This window comes from Acomys minous (assembly GCF_964271855.1).
Source record: "Acomys minous genome assembly, chromosome: 1".
Lineage (NCBI taxonomy): Eukaryota > Metazoa > Chordata > Mammalia > Rodentia > Muridae > Acomys > Acomys minous.
Genome location: NC_140483.1, coordinates 8372302 through 8394104, shown reverse-complemented (window position 1 = coordinate 8394104; position 21803 = coordinate 8372302). Strand labels below are relative to the sequence as shown.

Below are 21803 nucleotides of genomic sequence, written 5' to 3'. Positions count from 1 at the left end.
GAACCACTGATGGCACTTTGGGTAAAAAGGGCTATTGTTAACAGATGTTCTCAAAGGATCTATCCCAAAGGATCAACGAGGAAATCTGAAATACCTCCACACTCCCCCTGCTATGCACCACAGACTCAGATAGCTCCCTCTCCCACAAATAACATACATGGTACATACACCTTACTTCCCCCACACAACACACACAAGCTGCAAAACGTATGTTACAGTTTATTGACTCGCAGTAGGTCTGGCTTACTGGTAAATCTGATTACTTCTTGTCCGATCTCCTTTTGTGTCTTCCTTTCAAACTATGAAGTTTTATAATGAACTAGAAATTATTTTAATTGTTTTTTCTTCTGACAGATGAGAAAGTGAGAGCAAGAGAAAGAGTTGGGATGGGGTGGGGAGAAGGAGTGGAGGGGGGAATATCAGGAGGAGGAGGAAGGGAGAGAGGAAGGTAGGGAGGGATGGAGAAAGAGCTTGTTGGAGCGCACGGAGGTTAAAGGACTGGGGTCATGGTCGTCCACCAGCCGTGGAGGTAGAGTCTGGAACTCTGGGCAGCGGCATAGTGTGTTCTGTCCTCACTTCATCTTAACCTCAGTTCCACGTTACGTCTTCCTCTGTTCTCTAAAACCAGGCAGCACAGCGAGAGAGGAAAAGGCACCTTGTTAGAGCAAGTTCTCACACTCTCAGTACCCTAGCTGTAGCTCAGTGCCCGTGCAGGAGCCTCGGCTCCTGACATTTGTGCCTGTTCTCCCTGCTCTCTGATGCTTCCACCTGCACATGCACATTAGCAAGCTTGAAGACAGGTGTCCCTAACACGTGCCACGTCTAACAATCTGCTTCGGTTACTGAAAAACACAAGAAAACCCTCCCAAGAATCTTCACTGTGAGGACAGTTTAACCAAAGAGAGGTACGTTAGTGTCTTCACCTTGCTCCTTGCCAGGTCACTATGACTAAACATAAGGTTATAAATTTGTACAATGCCGATATGAATGGACAGGTTTCATAATTTTTTTTAGTGGCTTAATATTTTAATCGCCAGCAGGTGAGTGTGTAGCTGAAACACTTATTTTCCACTCTTATCTTATACAGCCTGTTTTCCTTACCCAGTGGCTACATTACTGTTTCCTGTGTACAAAGACAATGAAAGATTCAGTTTTCCATTTCCCAACCCACATGCCAAGGATACTTATTTTTAGTTTTCAGGTTTTGAGTTATTCATATGCTGTGTGCCCACTGAATGGGGAAAAATGAATATTGCTTTTCATGACTAAACAATCATTTAATTAAAACTCATCTCATTTGGCTTCCAAATGGAACCACACTTTAGCAGAAAGAGCCTGCACCAAAGCCTGATTCAAAGCAGACTGGGAGCATTCATCAGAGCATGTGCAGGAACCCCCCACGGACGCTGCATGGCCTCTGATGGGGTCTCGTTCCCAACTACAATGACCTTGGCTTCCCAAGACAATGTCTTTCCACTCTACTTACTAGAGACTTCCTGTCTGGGGCATGTATAAGGTTGAAAAGATAGCACACACAGACAGGGCCAGGGTATTCTTATTTAGGTGAAATTGATTTGGGAAACTATCAAAAATTAAAAAAAAAAAGATCAGTTATAAAGGCAAATTAAAGAAAATAATATTGCCAATTCACAGAATACATAAAACATTGAGGTGAGTCAGCAGACGCTTCTTTAAATTCTGCCACACGTCTGTGTCATTGCACACCCAGGCTTTTTAGCTGGAAACCATGTGAAACATTTGTTTCCCTTGCTGTTCGCTATTACCATAAATAATTTAGCAAGTATTTTATCTTCAGAAGCAATGATAACTATGTCTTAAATTATCATGATTAAGAAGAATTGTGACGTTCCCATGTTTGTAATTGTAGAGAAGAACTATCAAGCTTTATGGGAGAATTTGTTTTAACATTGCCTTTGTCTGATTAAGCAAAATATTTTAAAATAAGGCAAAATATAAAGTTGAATCTGTGAAAAATAAGGCTAATGAAACTCTTACCAGCCAGAGATAGCCACCATTACCATTTGGGCAATATATAAACATATATACACATATTTTTACCTATAATTGAGTATATAGAAACGTGTTTCGGTATGTATGTGCATATATACACACATATACTATTACACAGTCAAGTTGCACAGTAGGTTTAAACATAGCCTTCTTAGCAATACAAGGTAGGCATTTTGTCAGATCAGTAGGAAAAGATCTGTTAACATTTTTTACATCAGCATGGAATTACATTGTATTCACTTTCATTAAATTTGCTGTATATTAACGAGTATTTTGGATGGTACCAATATTGTTGTGTAGTAACCTTCTCTGAATGAAAACATTTCATCCTAGAAGGAAGCTTCTTTAAAACTCAGGAAGTTCTAAAGGAGGATCCTTAAGAGTCATGGAGGAGACAACTTACAAGTCTCAGAAAGTCTCTGAAACCAACCAGATTCACAAGGGCTGGCCCTCCTCAAGCAGTATAAGCAGTAAGAACTGCCGAGGAGGGTAGACTCTGTCCCACTGAGCTGCCTACAATCATGTAGAGTGCTCCAGGGTTGCAACTTTCCTGAGTTGTCACCCTTGTTGGGATGGGCTTTTGGTGATGAGGTGTCCATGTTCCTGTAAGGAACTCCCTACTGGCACTCCTATAAATAACGCAATAAACTCACTAGGTCACCAAGCTGAACTTTGGTGGTTTGGTGACTTTTTTCTGTCATCAGAAACAGTGTCACATAAGAAATACTTCTTTATAAAACCATTATAAATAGAATTGATAAATCTTTGAATTAAAAGTTGCAGACACATATGCAACATACTAGGTCTCAGGTACATAAATATTCAATGGCAATAATACTTTAAACATTTGAAATGGTGTTCCTACTTGGTGATACATATATACATTTTTCTACTAACTCAAAATATTTTCCATTTCTTCTCATGTATCCGTTTGGGGCAGTTAGGTGGTGAGTATTAATATCTGTCTTTAACACATTAACACCCTTCCCGAGGCCTTTGGAGATATGTGTTAACAGAGGGAACATGAACACCAAATGTCAGGAAGGCTTTGCGTACACCACGCTCTTCCCAACAGACCTGGGTGATTCTAGCACGCATGGTTTCTTATTCTTGACCTTTCCCTTCAACTGTCTTTCCTCTCAAACCTGCTTAAGTTGTGAAAAAAATTAACCACAGTACTGCGTATGATCTTTGCTCAATTACAATCGTTTCTTTATTCTAAAGTAAATTAATGATAAATATAAGATCACTGAAAGCTTGTTTGGCTTTTAAAATCCAGTAGTTATTTTTTCTTTTTGTCTATCTTGCCAACTTTGATAATTACCAGAGACCCCAGACTCTTTCCTGTCCCTCGAGGCATCTGGTACTTTAAGTAAAGCACATACTAAGTAAATAATCTTTAACTATGGTATATTAGAAAAGTACTGGGAAACATTTTAACTTTGGGGATACCACTGACATGTTTTTAAGACTGTGTAAATCTTTACTGTGTTATTTCATTAAAAGATAAAGAATACCTCAGACCTCTGTTAGTTCTGTTAATGTAGTTTTAGTCCATTTTTAAAGAAGAGATTTGAAAAATAAAATCAAACATTGGAACCATCACATTAGAATGAAAGGAATTTATGGAATTTTATCTTAAATTAATATTATTATAGCATTTTAAAGTGCTTAACAGTTAACCCAGTCTGGTTTGATTATTTATTTATTTAATATACAGTTTGAAGAACTCAGCCAAAAAATGCTTACCTTTATACAATTTGTCCAGCTCTCGAATACAACTTTCCATACTTTGAGAAGAGTTCAAATGATGGCAGTACCGTCTGAAAATCCTGAGGAAAAGAGATCAGATTAGCACAGACACTCCAGAGTTCCTATCACTGCCACTTGAACTGCGAGGTAGTTACCTCATTAACTTGAACAGTAAGGTAGAGTTTACCAACTGCATTTCATGTTTTCCCATCACAGCCTCCACACACAATTAGCAACTACATTTTAGAGATTTTATCATTTTAAAGCTTGATTAAAATTATACTTGTTTTTTGTTTGTTTCTTTTGTTGTTTTGAGACAAGGTCTCATTGTGTAGCCCTGGAAGTCACTGAAATCATTAGGCCAGGCTGGCCTCCCATTTGTGTCAGTCTTCCTGTCTGTCTCCCGAGTACTGGGATCACAGGCATGCATCGTCACACCTTGCAAACACACAGTTTTTAATGTCTATGGGTGGCACATGCAAGCAGCCCCGAGCAGCGCCAACATGAGATCTAATCACCTGCTTTGGAGGAGTTTGCAGCACGATTGCCTCTGCTTTGGCGTTAGGGGGTTCTGCACTTAGTTTTTGGCAAAGTAAATATTTGTTAACTGGATCTATGAAAAGAGGAGTGTGATGTGTCCAAACATACTAGGGGGTGAGTGTGAAAGTGTCCCAGGCTTGACTCATTCTGTAGAAGGTACATGGAGAAGTGGTTTTTGGGGTGCAGCCTCACTGGCTGCATTTCACTAAGAAGTGGATGCTTCCACAGCACAGAGGTTAAACCAGAAAAGTCCCTAAGAGGCAGCTCCTAACAGCCCCAAGTACCATGAGTGACATATGAGGTTTGGCTTCTTCTTAAGAGGTGAACTCTTAGTTAGGAAAACTTTGTCTGAAACTTTCTGGCTCAGGGAAGCCTGGGAGAGAACCTCCATCCTTGACCCAGCTCTTGACAAGGCCCACACTTCACGAGTACATAAAGGCAAGGTTTTCAAAAGAACTGCGGTATTTTAGTAACACCACAGACTCTCTGCTTTGGGACGCTTGACTCCGAGCCCTAAATATCTGCTTTAATGACTAAATTCCTGCACTTGTCATTCTGTTTGTCTTGCCCTAGTGGCATGAAAGCTGTCACAGCACTGCCTCTGAGTGCAGAGAGAACCCTCCTCTTAGAGAGCGCGGATGGAGGTGACTATGAATGAGGAAGTTTGATTTGCTTGTGGGGCACAGCAGCGGACACATTGTGGAGTTGGTCCAGATCCATCCTCCTGTTTGCAACACTTCCATGTGACATGTCAGGCACATTTACCAACAGCTAGTAACTCATACAGCTCTCCGTCCTGAATTTATACAGTTCTGTTGTCTGTGTGATGCATGATAGTGACTTTTATGTTGGCAACTCGACAATCACTACAGCCTAGAACAACTGTGAGTTGCTTCGTTTTTGTCAGTGTTTATAGCAATATCTTACTTAACTTTCAGAACAAATAGTCTTGTCCTACATGAAAGGCCAAAGAGGAAAGAAACATGATAAAGGTCAGAATTTAACTTCAGGGATAAAAAGAAAAAGAAATCCTCAGGTCTTTTATTCTTAATCTATCAGATAACTGTCTTTGTTATGAAGTCACAGTAACAGCGATGTGATTGGTGGCTGCAGGAAATGATGTCAATGTCCATGGAAGACTCTGGAAAGAGAAGCTAGGGAAATCTGTTAAAATCTTCTAACTGCAAGCAAGGCTATGGCCTTTGGAAGTGGACTCATGTGCTCAGTAAATATGTTCTCCACATTCTAAAGAACACATTTTACGGACTGCAGCTGAGACTCTGAGAGTGAGGGGAAATGGAATATTATAAAATGGTTAACTAATGGCAGACTTGCTAGATAAAGATGAAAAACAAACTAAAACTAAATGAAGGGCAAGTGTAGTGAAGAAACAACGAGTTACCATGGTGGGAGATTATGATCCAAATGCATTAATAATCATTCTAGAAGGGCATGGTCTAAGTGCCTCATAAAAGACAAAGGAGTCCTGAATAACACACTGTTTAAAACCTTGCTTTAAGTAAAAACAATGGGTGAAAAATGAAGGGACAAAGACAGTCACAGCATGTCCACATTAACCAAAAGAGTGCCGGAATCGCTATATTAATTTTTGATAAGGCAGGTTTCAGAGCTAGGAAAATGATCAGGGATAAAGAGAGTCATTTCAGAGTGATAGAGGGGTCAAGTCTCCAAGAAGACCTGTCAATCATTAACGTATATGTGCCTAGAATCAGAGGGTCAACATATATGAAGCAAAACTGATAGAACTGGTAAAAAGTAGATGGAGTCACTATTGTACTTGGCAAATCCCAGACACCTTTATCAGTGACTGACAGCTCCAGTAGGTGGAAAATCAACAAGGGTGTAATTGAACTGAACAGCACTGTCAATCACTGGCTGTAATTGACATCTATAAACTTTTTTATCCACCAGCAGCAGGGTGCACGCTCTTCTTAGATTCATACAGAAACACCGCCAAGGAAAATAAACTATGTACTGGACCAAAAAAACATTGCAGCAAATTTAGAACAAGCCACACAAGTATCCTGTCAGAACACAGGCAAATCACAATGGAACTCAATGGGCTACGTGGAAACCTCCAAATATTGGGAAATTTGTGCATTCCTAACAAGGACACAAGTTGAAGAAATCATGGAGAAGAGGAGAAGACAAACCTAACTAAAAATGGAAATGGAGCTTATGGAGATCGTGGCAGCACCAAAGCAAAGTGGTGAGCACCAGAGCAGCACAGACAGAGTGGAAGGCAAGGCCGTCAACCAGTGACCTGAGCCTCTCTCTGCGCTAGGAAACTAGGAAAAGAAGAGTACTCACAACCAAGCAGAAGAAAACAGTTCAGTAGAAATCATTAAGTCAAAAGCGGAGGAGCAGGCTAGGCAGCTGACTCAGCTGGCCAAGTGTCTGCCCTCAAGCATGAGGCCTGGGCCCCCAGTACCCACACAGCCCCTGCACTCTGGAGGCAGAGACGGGGATTCCTGGGTGAAGACTGGCTGTACCAGGTGAGGCCCAGCTTCCTCAGTGACAGACCCTGTGATAAGAACAGGAGACAGGAACACATCAGGCAATCCTGGTGAGGGGACCTTGAAAATGAGGTATTCTGTTTCTGGTCCTTGGAAGCAGCAATGCCTTGCTGAAAATCTGGAAATGTTTCTATCCACAGTTCTGTCCTGTTATGAGACCAGAAATATCAAAAATGTTCAGCTTTGTGCTCTGGTTGCTTGTGTTTCTTCTTTTTTTTATCTAGTAGCTCTAGTGCACATAGCTGCCTGGAAGGCGTGTGTGACCAGACAATTCATGAGCTGGGAGGTATACCAGAAGCTCCTATGTGGACACAGGACAGAGAGAAGCATGGCCACGTCGTGGGTGGGACAACTGGGCTGGCCAGCTCACCCCATGCTGTAGCAGCAAGCTTGCTAACCCTAGGCAGGGAACCTTGACGGCCTTGTTTGGAACCTGTGGCTTCTACTGAAGCTGTTACTGCTGCCTTCCCTTCAGCTCTTACCCTTGGCAGAACTTGTTCTTCCATTGTCTGGGCAACTCATCCTTTGAACTTGCAAGGCACAGGAACTGGAAGCCACTGGCTGATGGTGGCTTTGGGTCTGTTGATGATAGAGTTTTGCTCTCTAGAGGCAAGAAGGCCTCCAACTGCACTAAAGTGCACACTGGTTTCCCTCAATATCACCTGCCTCAGTAAACAAAGTAAAAAAGTGATGGGGACGGTCCCGCTTGCCAACTTTAAGCCTCCACAAGCATGTGCCTATATGTGCATATGAACCTGCACACACATGTAAACAAACATACACATGAGCACACAAACATAAATATACACACTCATGGAATAGGGAAACAGAAAAATCAAAACATCATCCACTTCGTTGTAAAGATCAATAAAATTGGGAAACTGCTAAGCAGGCTAAGCAAGAAAATAAAAGCAAGAGAATACACAAAATGCTCGTGTCAGAAGGAAAGAGAGACCTCAAACCCTGAAAGGACAATAAAAGAATAGAGTGAGGAAGTTTACAGTTGAAAGATGGATAACAAGCCAAACTCTTCCAATGTACCTTTCTTTTACTTTTTTATTTTTCAGTCTCTCACAGCCTGAGCTAGTAACTACCTACTAGCTTCATGCAGAACTACAGCTTTGGTCTCAGGAAACCGCTGGTACTTACTCTAAGTTCCATACAAGCTGCTCTGAGACAATAAAACAGTCACCCTGCCATCAGAAGCTATTTATTTATGAGTTCAAGAAAGCCACCTGCGCAATGCTCTTGTGGGGTCAGGTTGAACATGGGGTGGGGAATTGTTTCTCTGAAAAACAACCTCATCAAGAAACACACTGGGGATATGATTCTCCATCCTGCCATAGCTGCTGCCTGCCACAGCAGCCAGCTTTTGCTATTAGGATGCCCAGCCAAACACAAATCATCTGCTGCCATGATGAGCTCCTTGGGACAATTTCAGAGTGTTTGGAAGTGAATGGGTCTTTGAGCTGGAAAGCAGCCCAGGTCCATTTCAAATCCAAGTCAAAATGACAAAGAGTGAATTTCCTGGGCCACTCACCCCAAAGTGTAGGAGCGTGAGGTTGGCAGCTATATGTTTATCCAGTTATTTAAGGGTTTTCAGCAGTCACAGTTGAGCGTGTAACCAAGCGGTGTCCACTCTTGTCAGTGGAACAACACTGTTGTGCCAGGGACGGACTCCCAAGAGTACAGGGAAAATCAAAAGTTAGGCACACACTGATCAGCTTAAATTATTTTAATATATTCAGCTTTAAAGTATTGCAGAGATTTTTCTCTTAGAACTAAAAAAACAAACAAACAAACAAAACAAAAACAAAAAACGAAACAACAACAACAACAACAACAACAACAACAACAAAAAACAAAGGTAGATGAAGGGATGTTTGCCTGAATGTTAAATGCTATCTTAATGAAAATTATTTCCTGAATGAATCCCCAAATGTTGTTGCCCGCTATCCCTCAGGATTTTCTCTGCTTTTCAAGTAGGCGTTCATAGGGTAGTTTCAAAGAGTACCTGATACTTTTCAGGTAAACTCAACCTAAATAAGCCTTGTAAAAGTGTTTTGAGTCTCTTTCTTTAGGGACTTAAAGTTTTTTTCAAACAAGTCTTTCACTTGTTTGGTTAGAGTTACTCCTAGATATTTTAACTTGCTTGTGGCTAATGTGAAGGGTGTAGATTTCCTAATTTCTTCCTCTGTATGATTGTCATTTGTATATAGGAAGGCTACTGATTTTTTTGAGTTAATTTTGTACCCAGCCAGTTTGCTGAACGTGCTTATCAACTGAAGGAGTTCTCTGGTGGAATTTTGGGGGTCACTTATGTACACTATCATATCATCTGCAAATAGGGATAGTTTGACTTCTTCCTTTCCCATTTGGATGCCCTTGATCTCCTTGTGTTGTCTTATTGCTCTGGCTAGGACTTCAAGGACTATATTGAAGAGATATGGAGAAAGTGGGCAGCCTTGTCTGGTCCCTGATTTTAGAGGAATTTCCTTGAGTATCTCTCCATTTAATTTGATTCTGGCTATTGGCTTGCTGTATATCGCCTTTATTATGTTTAGGAATGTACCTTGTATCCCCGATCTCTCCAATACTTTAATCATGAATGGGTGTTGGATTTTGGATTCTGCTTGATCTAAGGCACCAACCATGGACAAAACGGGCAGTCATCATCAAACCCCTACCCAGATCTAGCCAAGGGACAGAACATTCTCCACAGCTAAGTGGAGACTGGGGACTGACTTTCACAGGATCTCTGGTGCCCCATATTTGGCCATGTCCCTTTGTGGGGGAGGCCCAATGGCACTCGGAAGAAGGATAGAGGACTACCAAGAAAAGACTTGATACCCTAGCACCATATTCAGGGGGAGGAGGTCCCCCACAGCCACAGTCATAGGGAAGGGGGATTGGGGTGAAAGTGGGAGGGAGGGAGGAATGGGAGGATGCATGGGATGGGATAGAAAATGAGATGTAATAGGAATTATTTTTAATTTTCAATAAAAATGTGTTAAAAAAAGTGTTTTGAGTTACTTGCTGTTTGTTGAATTTAAAAACCACTAATTTTGAGACCATATGGCTAAGAAATACACTCTTCATTTCCTACTGGCTTTGGTGTAAGTGGCAATGCTGATGTGCACACCATGATGACAGTGGTAGCCCACTTCCCTTTGCAGAAGTCTGCAGCTCTTCCTCTGGGCATGCTCAGGTACCGCTGAGGGACACTCACATCCTAGGACTCAGAGCTTCACTCTCACTAGACGACTCCATGTGCTGAGCATGCATCCCATGAAGAGCTAGAAGGTTCGAATACACATGTGAAGATGCCAGTGGTGTCCTCGCACGCAGGTGTGTTCCTCTCCATTTCGTCCGGCTCATTCCCAGGAGCCTTGTTTGTCTAGAACTCTGGTGGCCCAGCCTGGCCTCACATTCTGGATCCTCTTGCCTGCCTTACAAACGCTGAGACTGTGGCTGTGTTTCAGGGCAGGTCTCTCTGTTCCTTTACCCCATAAATATTCCACCACAAAGGTCCTACCCTCCTCAGAGGCAGAGGTGACGTAGTCTCCTCACAGCTGGCCACCTCATAAACAAACTTGTCCTGTAACACTCATGGTTTCAGGGACTGGCAAAGCTGCCCAGTCAGGTCCTGTCATGCTCTTGTCACATGAGGATGCTCTGGGACGACAGCATTTCCGTTATTTTATATAGAAAGCACACATACTGGAAGCTGTCTGAGCTGAGGGGTTCCCTCTCTGTTCACGTCAAGCTTCCAGTGTTCTGTTCCTCGCATTCTCCTAAATCCTCAAGATCCACGCTTTATCATGCATTCTTTCAATGAAACCACTTGTGCATGCTTTGAAAGGATCAACATTTAGCTGTATAAACTGACAACAAACTGTCAGTCCTAACCCAAACAAACCGGAATCCACCTGCAAATTGCCTCATGCCCAGGGACTGCAGATGCCTCCAGGGCTTGGCCAGGGGCTTTCTGGGGCCAGAGACTCGGAGACAATTCTGCCTTAGAGCCCAGTGGCCTCTAGAAAAGTTTTGTTATCTCAGCCAAGCCCCAAAATCTTTGTCATGCTTGCTACCTCCTAAAACTTGGAGGCTGAGGTAGGGGCTTTCACAGGGGGATCCAGGTCAGCCTGGGATCCATAGACAGTTCCACGTCACTGTGTGTCAAATAGAGAGACATTGTCTCAACAAACAAATGACAACAGAACCGGCATAAAACAAGGACTTATTTTCAAGTAAACAGTCTGGTGTTTTAATCTTTAAAGGCAGCCATGAGGAGTGGTCTCACATAGTTGCTTTTCCAGCGATCACTTACGATGGGCTTAGGTCAGTGAGGGCATAGCTAAACTGTGAAGTTATGCATTTGAATTGCTTCTTTCTTGGCTTTTTGGGAGCATCTTTCCCCACAACTTTGCCATCTTGTCATTTAGCTCATCTGTTTAGCTCTCAAAGTCAGCTTCCCTTCATGTGTATGGCCTTGGCTATAAGTGTGCACATAGGCACTGGCAGGCCAGAAATGTGAACCAGCAGGTCAGTCAAGCAATGGGATTCCTGTTTGACAAATCTATTGTACTATGGGTACATAACTGAAAAGAAAGGGGTACAAGATACAACAATATATCAAGAAATACATGCACATACAGAAAGAGATGTATGCACAGAAATAGAGGTATAGATAAATTTTATTGCAAATAAAACAATAAGATAACCAACTAGTATAGTATGCTGTAAAAGTAAAGTCCATAGCCTTCTTAGTGATTTTTATCAAACAACTAATGATATCATGACAAGAGGTTCAAGTAACATCACCTGTGTATACAAAGATGACACAAGTTAAACAGAAGGGATGTTGTATGAAACTGGTACTTAAGGAGACATGTGGTTTGCACATGGTTAATCTACTGGAAAATATGCTGCAAACATTTTCAGAGCTAGTGTCAGGATGGCTTCACCAGAACAGTTGCAATGGGGATAATAGACACTGGCATCATGACATTCCTAAATAAGTGATTCTTGGTAGAAGAAAAGCCAAATGCCTCTGAGAAATGAGGCTCCCTAAGGAAGATCTCATCAAGGGCAGTACCTGCTGAAAGCTAGGTGACATTTCATTCATAGTTGTACTCCCAGGAATGATTAGCACAAAGGACAGGCACAGAGTGGGCCTGGTAAATGCTTGGCCGAGGGCATGGATGAGCAAGTGCACACATGGGCTTAGCCCTGAAGTCCTTCATGGGCAGAAGATCTTCAAGCCTGTCTGCTTTTCAGCTTGTCTCTCTTGAAACGTCATCAGAGTCCTACTGTCAACTCATGCATTGATGAAGCTTTTAGAACCCCAGCTAGCAGCTATAGCTTTGTATCTAGTCACAGCTATGATAACTCATTCTCAAAGCTCTTTTAAAATATCAAGAATGTTGAGCATACCAGCAAGAAGGAAGTATCAGACACGATTCAGAGTTTCATGACCAGGGCTTTTATCTGTCTTGTCTGTCTTCCTGTGCTATCACAGTGCTGAGTATATTATGCATATACAATTATACATAAATAAATCTCCACTAAATAGGAATGAAGTCCTTTTAAATGTGACTTTACTTTGCAAGGAAGACAGTTCCTACATTTGCCAGAAAGCAGATTATGATGCCTTTAATGAGGATGTCATAAGAACACAGCTGTCTAATATCCAAAATATATAAAGAACTCAAGAAACTAAACACCACCAAACCCAATAACCCAATTAAGAAATGGGGCTCAGAACTAAACAGAGAATTCTCAAAAGAGGAATACTGAAAGGCTGAGAAATACTTAAAGAAATGCTCAACCTCCTTAGTCATCAGAGAAATGCAAATCAAAATGACTCTGAGATTCCATCTTACTCTCATCAGAATGGCTAAGATAAAAAACTCAAGTGACAGCACATGCTGGTGAGGATGTGCAGAAAGGGGAACACTCCTTCATTGCTGATGAGAATGCAAACTTGTACAATCACTATGGAAATCTATCAGACACTATCTCAAAAAACTGGGACTAGGGATTTCTCAAGATCCGGCTATTCCACTCCTTGGAATATACCCAGAAGATGCTCCAGCACACAAGGACATATGCTCAACCATGTTCATAGCAGCCTTATTCAAAACAGCCAGAACATGGAAACAGCCTAAATGCCCCTCAGTCAAAGAATGGATAAAGAAACTGTGGTACATTTACACTATGGAATACTACTCAGCTATTAAAAACAAGGAATTCCCGAAATTTGTGGACAAATGAATTGAACTAGAAATGATAATGAGTGAGTTATTCCAGAAGCAGAAAGACTCAAATGGTATATACTCACTTATAATTAGACACTAGGCCAAGGGGCATGTCCCATGAAACACCTCACTTACAAGGAAATTGGGATAGATGTGAAGACATCCTATTGGGACTCTAGGTGAGAGAAGTATGGGAGAATGGAGAAATAGAAGGATCCAGAGCCCTAGAAACCTACAAGAAGAACATTATGACAGGTGGATCTGGGCCCAGGGGTTCTGCTCTAACTACTGGACCAACCAAGGACAATACTTGCAGTAAACATCGAACCCCTACTCAGATCTAGCCAATGGACAGGACATTCTCCACAGTTGAGTGGAGAGCGGGGAATGACTCTCACACAAACTCTCGTGCCCCATAATTGACCACATCCCTCTGATGGGGTGGCCCGGTGGCACTCAGAGGAAGGATAGCAGACTACCAAGATGAGACTTGATAGCCTATGATCATATAGAAGGGTAGGAGGTCCCTCTCAGTCACAGACATAGGGGAGGGGAATAGGGTGAAAGTGGGAAGAAGGGAGGAACAGGAGGAGACAAGGGATGGGATAACAATTGAATTGTAATCTCAATAAATTCATTAAATTAAAAAAGTTGACAGTAAAATATGATATATATTGATTTACATTCAGAACTTTAGATGCAGCAAGATAGGAAAGGTGTTTTCATCAAGGCTGCCAAACACAAATAGCCAAAACACTATGAATGTAACATTTATATAATTCCTGATTGTTTTATGGTTCTTCTTGCTGTAGGTAATTTGTTGTATATATGTGTAATAATATAAATGCATAGGAATTTTTAAAAGCTTGCCATTTAAAAAATAAGAACATAGCTGTCACACTAATCCAGACCCCTGAGTGGAAAATCTGTTATTACTCCCTTGTCACCTCCAATTTAATGCTTGCAGTAGCTGCAGAGCCATGTATAGGGTCAGGCCTTGAGTCTTCAAGTATAACTCTTTGAGGGCTGACAGCTTTGAACCAAGGGAAAAGGGCTCAGACCCTACTCACTTTCTCTGGTCCTTCTTAGTTGGTAGAACCTCATTTTTTCTTACAGTAGAACCCATTTTCCCAACTCAGGCTGTAACATCTAGAATTATCCTTACTCATGCCGGTAATAAAATTTAGACACGATTCTAATGTCCTCGCCTTTCTGTGGCAGCACTGGCCATGGAGAAACTCTCTGACCTACCTTTCCTACCAGTGATGGCAGAGTCTAAGGCCTTACCCTCTCTACTCAAGAAAAGTAAGTGTTATATAGAGAAGCTAAGAAAGGCAGTAAACAAGCCCTTCTGGCTTTCCCTCTCTGCCTTTTAAAAATATGTCACACCGTTTTCCAAGTTTATTTCTACATGGTTATCTTTTATTCATAGTACCTGAATATCAGAGCAGATTGTGTCTATGGTGTTTAGAGCTATAGTTTAATATTTGGTGCTCATAGTCACCCTAGACAATAAAACCACTACAGGTAGTGAGAATAAAGGATATACTTTATAGCTAGGTTATGCTCTTTCATAATAAATTCATTGTGCATGAACTTGCAGATTCCAATAGAACATGGCAGATGCTATGCCACCTATGGTTGAAAAATGGCAGACAAACCAACAAATGAGGACATGAAAAAAAAGACATAGCAATAATTTAAAATGTGCACATAGATTGTAACTAAATCTCCATGGTGGTAGCCATATTTAGGATATTCACTTATCTAAAATGCTTCAGATTGAAATGCTTGGGATTATTTTTAGTGGGAAGGAATTTTGGAATACTTATACATATATAACTCTGTGCATGTCTTAGTGATGGGTCCAGCCAAATCCAAATGAGAAATTAATTTATCTTTCACATGCACAGCACACGCTTAGCTGAAGGTAATTTTATAAACTACTTTGGAATAATTCTGAGCATGAAACAAAGTCTCACAGTGTGGAACTTTCCACTTCATGGCATTTTCACTAAAAAATAAGTTTCAGATTTTTGGTTTTCAAATACAAAAATAATTTATGTAGATTATAAATAGAAATTTAGTTTCAAAAGAAATATCTTTCAAATCAGGACAATATCTCTGAGGTAAAAACAGGTTAAGGTGTAAGTGGAACACTGATGAACAGTGTGTTTACTCCTGGCCACTTGCCAAACCTGGATTCCCACCCCACCTTAGAAATGATCATGGTCATTAAGTTTATTTCTTTATGCTCTTTTTAAAGGATTGATTTTAAACATTCATTTACTTATTCATACAATCTTTTAAAAAAAAGTATTAAGTGCCTTGGCAGTAAGCGTATAGTAGTGACTAAGTCAGGCAAAATTTCTTGTCTCCATGGATTGAAAACGTCTAGAAATGGGAGGCAGATGAGAAGCAAACAGAGATAGAAGTGGGAGACAGCCTGGCAAGGCTGGCAAGCACCTGTAACTTCCACTTAGTGTCAGAGTCCCTACCTGAAGTATCATCTACCCAACACTGAAATATATGAGTGAATGACGCTGCCATTCAAGAGTACAACCACATCACCAGGTTTGTTACTACAATTACTAGTGTCACATCAAGTGACCAAAATCAAAGTACCACCCAAAGATGGTCAATATTTTCAACTGAAACTTGTTAGTGCCTTTGCTATCTGCAAGGCAGAATGCTGGTCAGTATGCTGCGTGAGGTTAACTGCCTCTTTAGAGTAGGCAGTGAGCTAGGGCACCCTGGCCTGCATAAAGAGCTCTCTGCCCATGGCACTCCCTTGACAGTCACAATCTAATCCTTATTCTGCCAGCATGTAACATACTCCCAGAAAAAGGGGGCGACCTGCAGTGGTGAGAGAGCGCCCTCCCCTCGTTCCAAATCTTCATGATGTCTTTATACTTCTGAGCAGCACTGCCTCTGGGAGAAATGGGGAGGAGAGCTGGTCAAGGTTATTTCTTCCCTTCACCTTGTACAGTGTCTTGTGTCAAAAAGTAATCGGTCTGAAAGACATCCTAGTAGAATATGTATTGTTTGGGATGGGAATTTGTTTGTGTGTGTGTGTGTGTGTGTGTGTGTGTGTGTGTGTGTGTGTGTGTGTGTGTGTGTATGTGTGTGCATGCATGCATGCATGTATGTATGTAATATATGCACATGCAGGTACATTTGCCTATGGACATCAGTAGAGTGCATCCTTCTATGGCTCTCTGCCTATCTTTCTTCCTTGATGTCTTACTGAGCTCCCTGTTTTCAACTATGCTGGCAACCAGCAAGCCATAATGATCCTCTCTTTGTCTGCCCCTCCCACTGCAGGAGCTACAAGAAGTCACAGCCATGGTTAGCTCTTTTTCTTTTTTTGTATGTATGTATGTATGTATGTATATATATATATATAGCCAATGCCCCTTGCCAAAAAAAGCCCTCATAGATCTGGGAGTCTGATCTCAGACTCCATGCTTGCATGGCAATGCTCTTACTCAGGGTACCGTCATCCCAGCCTAGACAGCAGGAATAGGCGACTTCCGTCAGGACTGGTATTTTTTTCTGTGGCCATGGACACTGGTGGGAGAAGTGGTCCTCCTCTAAAAGGACACATTCTTGTTTCACTTTCTGGAAACTGCTCTGGACTGTTTTTTGACTGGCTTTTTATTATTTCTTGTTTAGCTGGAGGGCAGACCTATACATAGCACATGGTGTGTGTTCTCTAATTACTTTCTGAAAAGGCCAGCAACTGGGAAACAATAAGCTGACTGATTTAAAAAGCAAAGCTAACTAAAACAAGGGCAATTTCCTATGTATTTAAGGGCATTAAAAGTGCAAATCTTACTCTTGGAATCAACTAGTGACCAAATCTTAAGAGAGAAAGCAATCCTGCCTCGCCTCATAAAAGCAGTTCATCTCCTTCTGTGCCCGGCCTTCATCAAACAGTGTTTTTCACTTGTTGATTTGTATCTAAGCTGTGAGAAAGAGTGGATAATGTGTGGTATAAAAATCAGGAAATTAGTCTCACAGCAGGGAGCCTGCTAACGACGCCGATTTAATCTTATCCTTCAAGCACTGGCAGAAAACATATTAATTGTGGTTTAATTTATGCAACAAATATTTCATTTTAATTATGCTTAATTTTTGTCAAGCTATAAAAATGTCAATAGTTCTGACAGTGTTTTCTTAGAAGTGTTTTCAAATGAAAGAATTAAAATCAAGCACTGTTCTGAGAGAGATCATGAAAGATTTCTAATTACTGCTTGTGTTTTTGAAAAATTACCAGTCTAGTAACCCCAAAATAACATCTGGGAGCACGGGAACTTGAAGTTTTATTACTCAATTTTATACTTCTTAATAATATACATGTATCATTAATATAATGGAATTCCCACTGCAAAGTTTTTGTTTATAATTATAGGATATAGCAATCACTGTCATTTATGGTGAATGTTCTCTATAGAAATGCTTTTGATAGTTTCTCTCAGGAAAACTAAGATGAGGATAAGTGAACGGATCGCTATGGAGACAGGGCACTGAGGCTGCACATGAGCAGAAGTGGAAACAGCTCATCTAAGGCACAAGCTGAATGCTGTTAGCCAATGTTTATTGTGCCCTTAGTAGGTGCACAGCCACCCAAGCATTAAGTCTCATACTTAATGCCCCTTCCTCTAGGAAAGCCTCTCCTCAGAAATACATTAAACTTCCCGCACTGAAGACCTACTGTAAGTCTTTACCCCTCCCTCACACCCATTTAAGCTTCTTGTTTCCGGTCCCAGCAACTCCGCCTCAAGTCTCACCCCACCTATCAGATGGAAAGTTCTCTGTGTTACATCCGGGCCCTCCGCCCATAATTCGTCATTGGCTGGGCTCAAATATACACACACAGGAAAGTCTGTGGGATAAAAGCCTATAAAGTGTTACATTTCAGGGATGAACATTATCATTTCCAAAGCCTTTCTGCACGTTAGTCATTGGAAGACTTAATTCTGACATAGTGCGGCAATGAATTTTTCATCCTGTTCCACCCTCTCAGAAACCTCTACTCTCAAATACGGATTATTAAGCAACATCCGGTAAATTACGTCTGTCTGGAAACTAGAAGGTGGTAGAAACCTCAAATTATTACTGGTGGTGAGCAAAGCTAGGGTGTGGCACCCACCTCAAAGTACGAAGACTGAGGCACCTGTGGAGGAGTTCAGCTAACAATCTCACCCCACTCTTCCTCTCTAAGCCCAGAGGCTTGAACCACTGGAGCCCTTCAGACAGCTTGGAAAGCAGAGCAAGGAAGAGGCTTCGCTGAAAACTGTGTGAGGAACACACAGCCCAAGTTCCTACCTCAACCTCTGAGCTCTCCTCAGAACTAGTCTCTCTTCCTCTGCCCTAGCGTCAAGAAGGGGATGGTTCTAGAAGACAGAGCACACAAGATTGGAGGGTCCCAGCTGCCCACGCAGGCAAGGGGGAGGCGCACAGGGTAGAACCCCCTAGTTTTGACTTGTTCAGCACTTTGTTATCCACGGTTACAGACATACCTAATACGTTTTAAACAAAAAATTTTTAGCATGTATTGCCATAATGATTTTTCTTAATTGTGCCTAATTTTTAATGTGCGTATGTATGCCGGCATATATGTATGGGCATTACATCTGTGCAGAAATTGGAAGAGGGGTCTGATCCCACAGACCTAGAATTACAGGCAGCTGCCAGTTAAGTGCTGGGAACTGGACCTGGGTTCTCTGCAAGAGCAGCAAGAGCTCTTTACTACGGTGACACTAGTTGTTTGTTTGTTTGTTTGTTTGTTTGTTGAGACAGGTTTCTCTGTGTAGCCTTGGCTGTCCTGGACTCACTTTGTAGACCATTCTGACCTCGAACTCAGCAATCCGCCTGCCTCTGCCTCCTGAGTGCTGGGATTAAAGGCGTCTGCCACTAGTTTTTAAATTAAGCTTTATTTAAAAATATTCCCTAGCTGGGCGCGGTGGTACACACCTGTAATTCAAGCACTTGGGGAGGCAGAGGCAGGCGCATCTCTGTGAGTTCCAGGCCAACCTGGTCTACACAGCAAACTCAGGAAAGTTAAAGCTACACAAGGAAACCATGTCTCGAAAACACCAAACAAAAACAAAAACAAAAACAAAAAAAAGAAAGAAAAGAAAAAAGAAAGGAAGAAAGGGTCTTTTTTTTGTACTTCAAACACAGAGTACCCAGGGCCCAGCCAGCTCCAGCTTGCAGAAGAGACTTCTCTGAAGTCACTGACCTGACACCTAAAGATAGATTGCCAAAGAAGAGTGCGATTTCCTCTGGTCCTTTTATGGAATTCTATGAAGCCGAGGGAAATTAAAGTCATATCACAGAGGAAGGGAGTGACATTCAAACACCAGAATGGATTTTGTCCCAGTAAATTGTCTTTTGGGTCCATTTATATTACCCAAAGAAATTGCTCACTATGGCTTGGAAATTGTCTATAAGCCTGACTCCTCTCTACCCTGTGAAAAGACTACTTAAGCGTCCAGCATCTGCCCCTCCTTTGAGTTTCATATTCGATGAGGCTCCTAGAGTCTGATCTCTGGGCTGAGAGATCCTTGACTGCTGCCATCCCCAGCATCCCAGTTCTGCAGGTGGAGCAGACCAGTCAGGCTAGGGCCAAACAATTCCTTATGGCTAGGAGCTATAGCTCAGTAAAGCCTGACTCCATTCATCATGGCCTGAGGCTATTGCCCAACAATGTAATACTCGACTCTATGGATAAATAGGCCTAATGTACTAAAGATAAAGTATAAGTCCAAATCTGTATGCTGAATGTTGAGAACCGCATCCTACTTCCTGCTTGCACACCCCCCCCCCAATGCCCCGAGTACTAGCATGCTCAGAATAAGAGTAGACAAAACTGTGTTGAAGGAAAGGAGTACTCCCATGCAGTGGCCTTCACAGACAGTCACCTCCACAGTACAGACTGCCCTTCACAGACAGTACCCGCCCCCAAGAGTACACACTGGCCCTTCACAGACTGGCACCACCCCCACCGTAAAACCTTCACCAGCAATCTGTGCCCTTGGAGATATGATCTCAGCCATTGTTTGCACCTTATTACTAAGTAAGATTTAAAAAAGAAAGAAAGAAAGAAAGAAAGAAAGAAAGAAAGAAAGAAAGAAAGAAAGAAAAAGAAAAAATAATCATGGCTACAAAAAATTAAAATATAGATAAGAAAAAATAAACAAAAAGTTTAGATGAATTTAAGAAAAACAGAAGTATCACTAAAAATATACAAGTACTATTCTGAGACAGTAAAAACAAATCACTTCTATTAAAGTGCAGGCTGCTATTTATTAAGACAGAAAAGGAGTCTTTGTGAAGTAATGACAGCAAGCCAGAAAACATAGCTTCATGAAAAATTCAAATTGCATACCAAGGGGCCTCTGAAAAGTATAAGGGACGACAAGGAAAAGGGACAGGACGCACAGGCGCACACTCAAGGCAGTTAGAGAGCCCCAGCTATGACTACAGTAGGTCTAGGAAAACTGCACTGAGTAGACAAGCAGAAAACAGTTAGGAAAAAATAATGCAGCAAAACTCCCCCAAGTCAGAACGACAGAAGACAGACATGTAGAGTGGAATCAAAGCCTGGGTCTGTTTTCTGTGAGATGAAATTCAGACTCTAAAACTGTATTTTCAGGCCATAAGAGGACACGGGACAAGAGACATGAAGAAAGGATGCAAAAGAGGCAAAGGTGAATTCTAACTCCAGGAAAAAAAGAGATAAAGAAGAGTAGTGCACATGCTTGATGTAAAACGGACAGTGCCTGATTCTGGAAATGATGAACAGTCTCAGCACCTGTTCAGTCAGGACATATGGCTAAAGTTTAGGAAACCTAGAAACAGTGGTTTAAGAGACAAACTCTTATTTCCCACATGGAAATCGTTAAGTCAGGGGGTAGCATCTAGCTTAGGTAGAAGACAAAGCTATGAAGCATCGTGGGGTCTAGACGGACTGGCCACCTGGGGCAGGAAGAGGGTCAGGCTGTGTCCCATAAGCAATGTTGTGCCCTGCCGGGGTTAAAGTGAAAATAATAAATACTGCCCTGAAACAGTCACTGTCCTTAGAATCAAGTTTCATTTCTCTTTGATCACTTTTCATCAAACCACAATTTTGTTAGCAATTGGTGCACTTAAATCATTTATACAAAATAATCACATTCATTCTAAAAGCTTAAATATATGGTCTTGCGTATTTTATTTTTAACCTAAAATCATATCTTCTTCCTGAGCATGGGAGTAATGTTTTCTATGAGTAGCTCCAGATATTAAAACACATTAGAATGTAGAGGAGACGATGAACATAAGTGAACACATTATTTTATCATGCCAACTCTCTCTCTCCATGCTTGAGGGAAATTATATGCACATTGTGGTTTATATACACTGTTTAGTGTCCATATTTGGACCAGAATTACTAAAGATCTGTGTTTTTGGACTAGTGTCCTTTCCTCTGACTAAATCAAATTAAGAGAGCAATGGTAATCTTCTCAGAAGCTATTTCATACTTGGATGCCCTTGAACTTTACTTAGTTTGAACTAAAGGCACATGTAGGTAAAACACATTGGTATTAAACATGAAGGATGTTTACTTGCTATTACCTGTCAAAGTACAACCTACTGAACAGCAAATAAATATAATCCCTCATTTATTTAGACT

The 21803-nt window shown here is 41.4% G+C and overlaps 1 protein-coding gene across 1 annotated transcript in view; it reads right to left on the bottom strand.

Annotated features, from left to right (window-relative positions):
• Positions 1-213: 213 nt before the first annotated feature.
• The window catches only part of SPATA17 (spermatogenesis associated 17), a 164811-nt gene continuing 143221 nt past the window's right edge, over positions 214-21803 (bottom strand). Inside the window, 2 exon segments of the mRNA XM_084783343.1 lie at positions 214-618; positions 3781-3863. Coding sequence (XP_084639469.1) covers positions 3783-3863 — 81 coding nt within the window. The 3' untranslated portion in view covers positions 214-618; positions 3781-3782.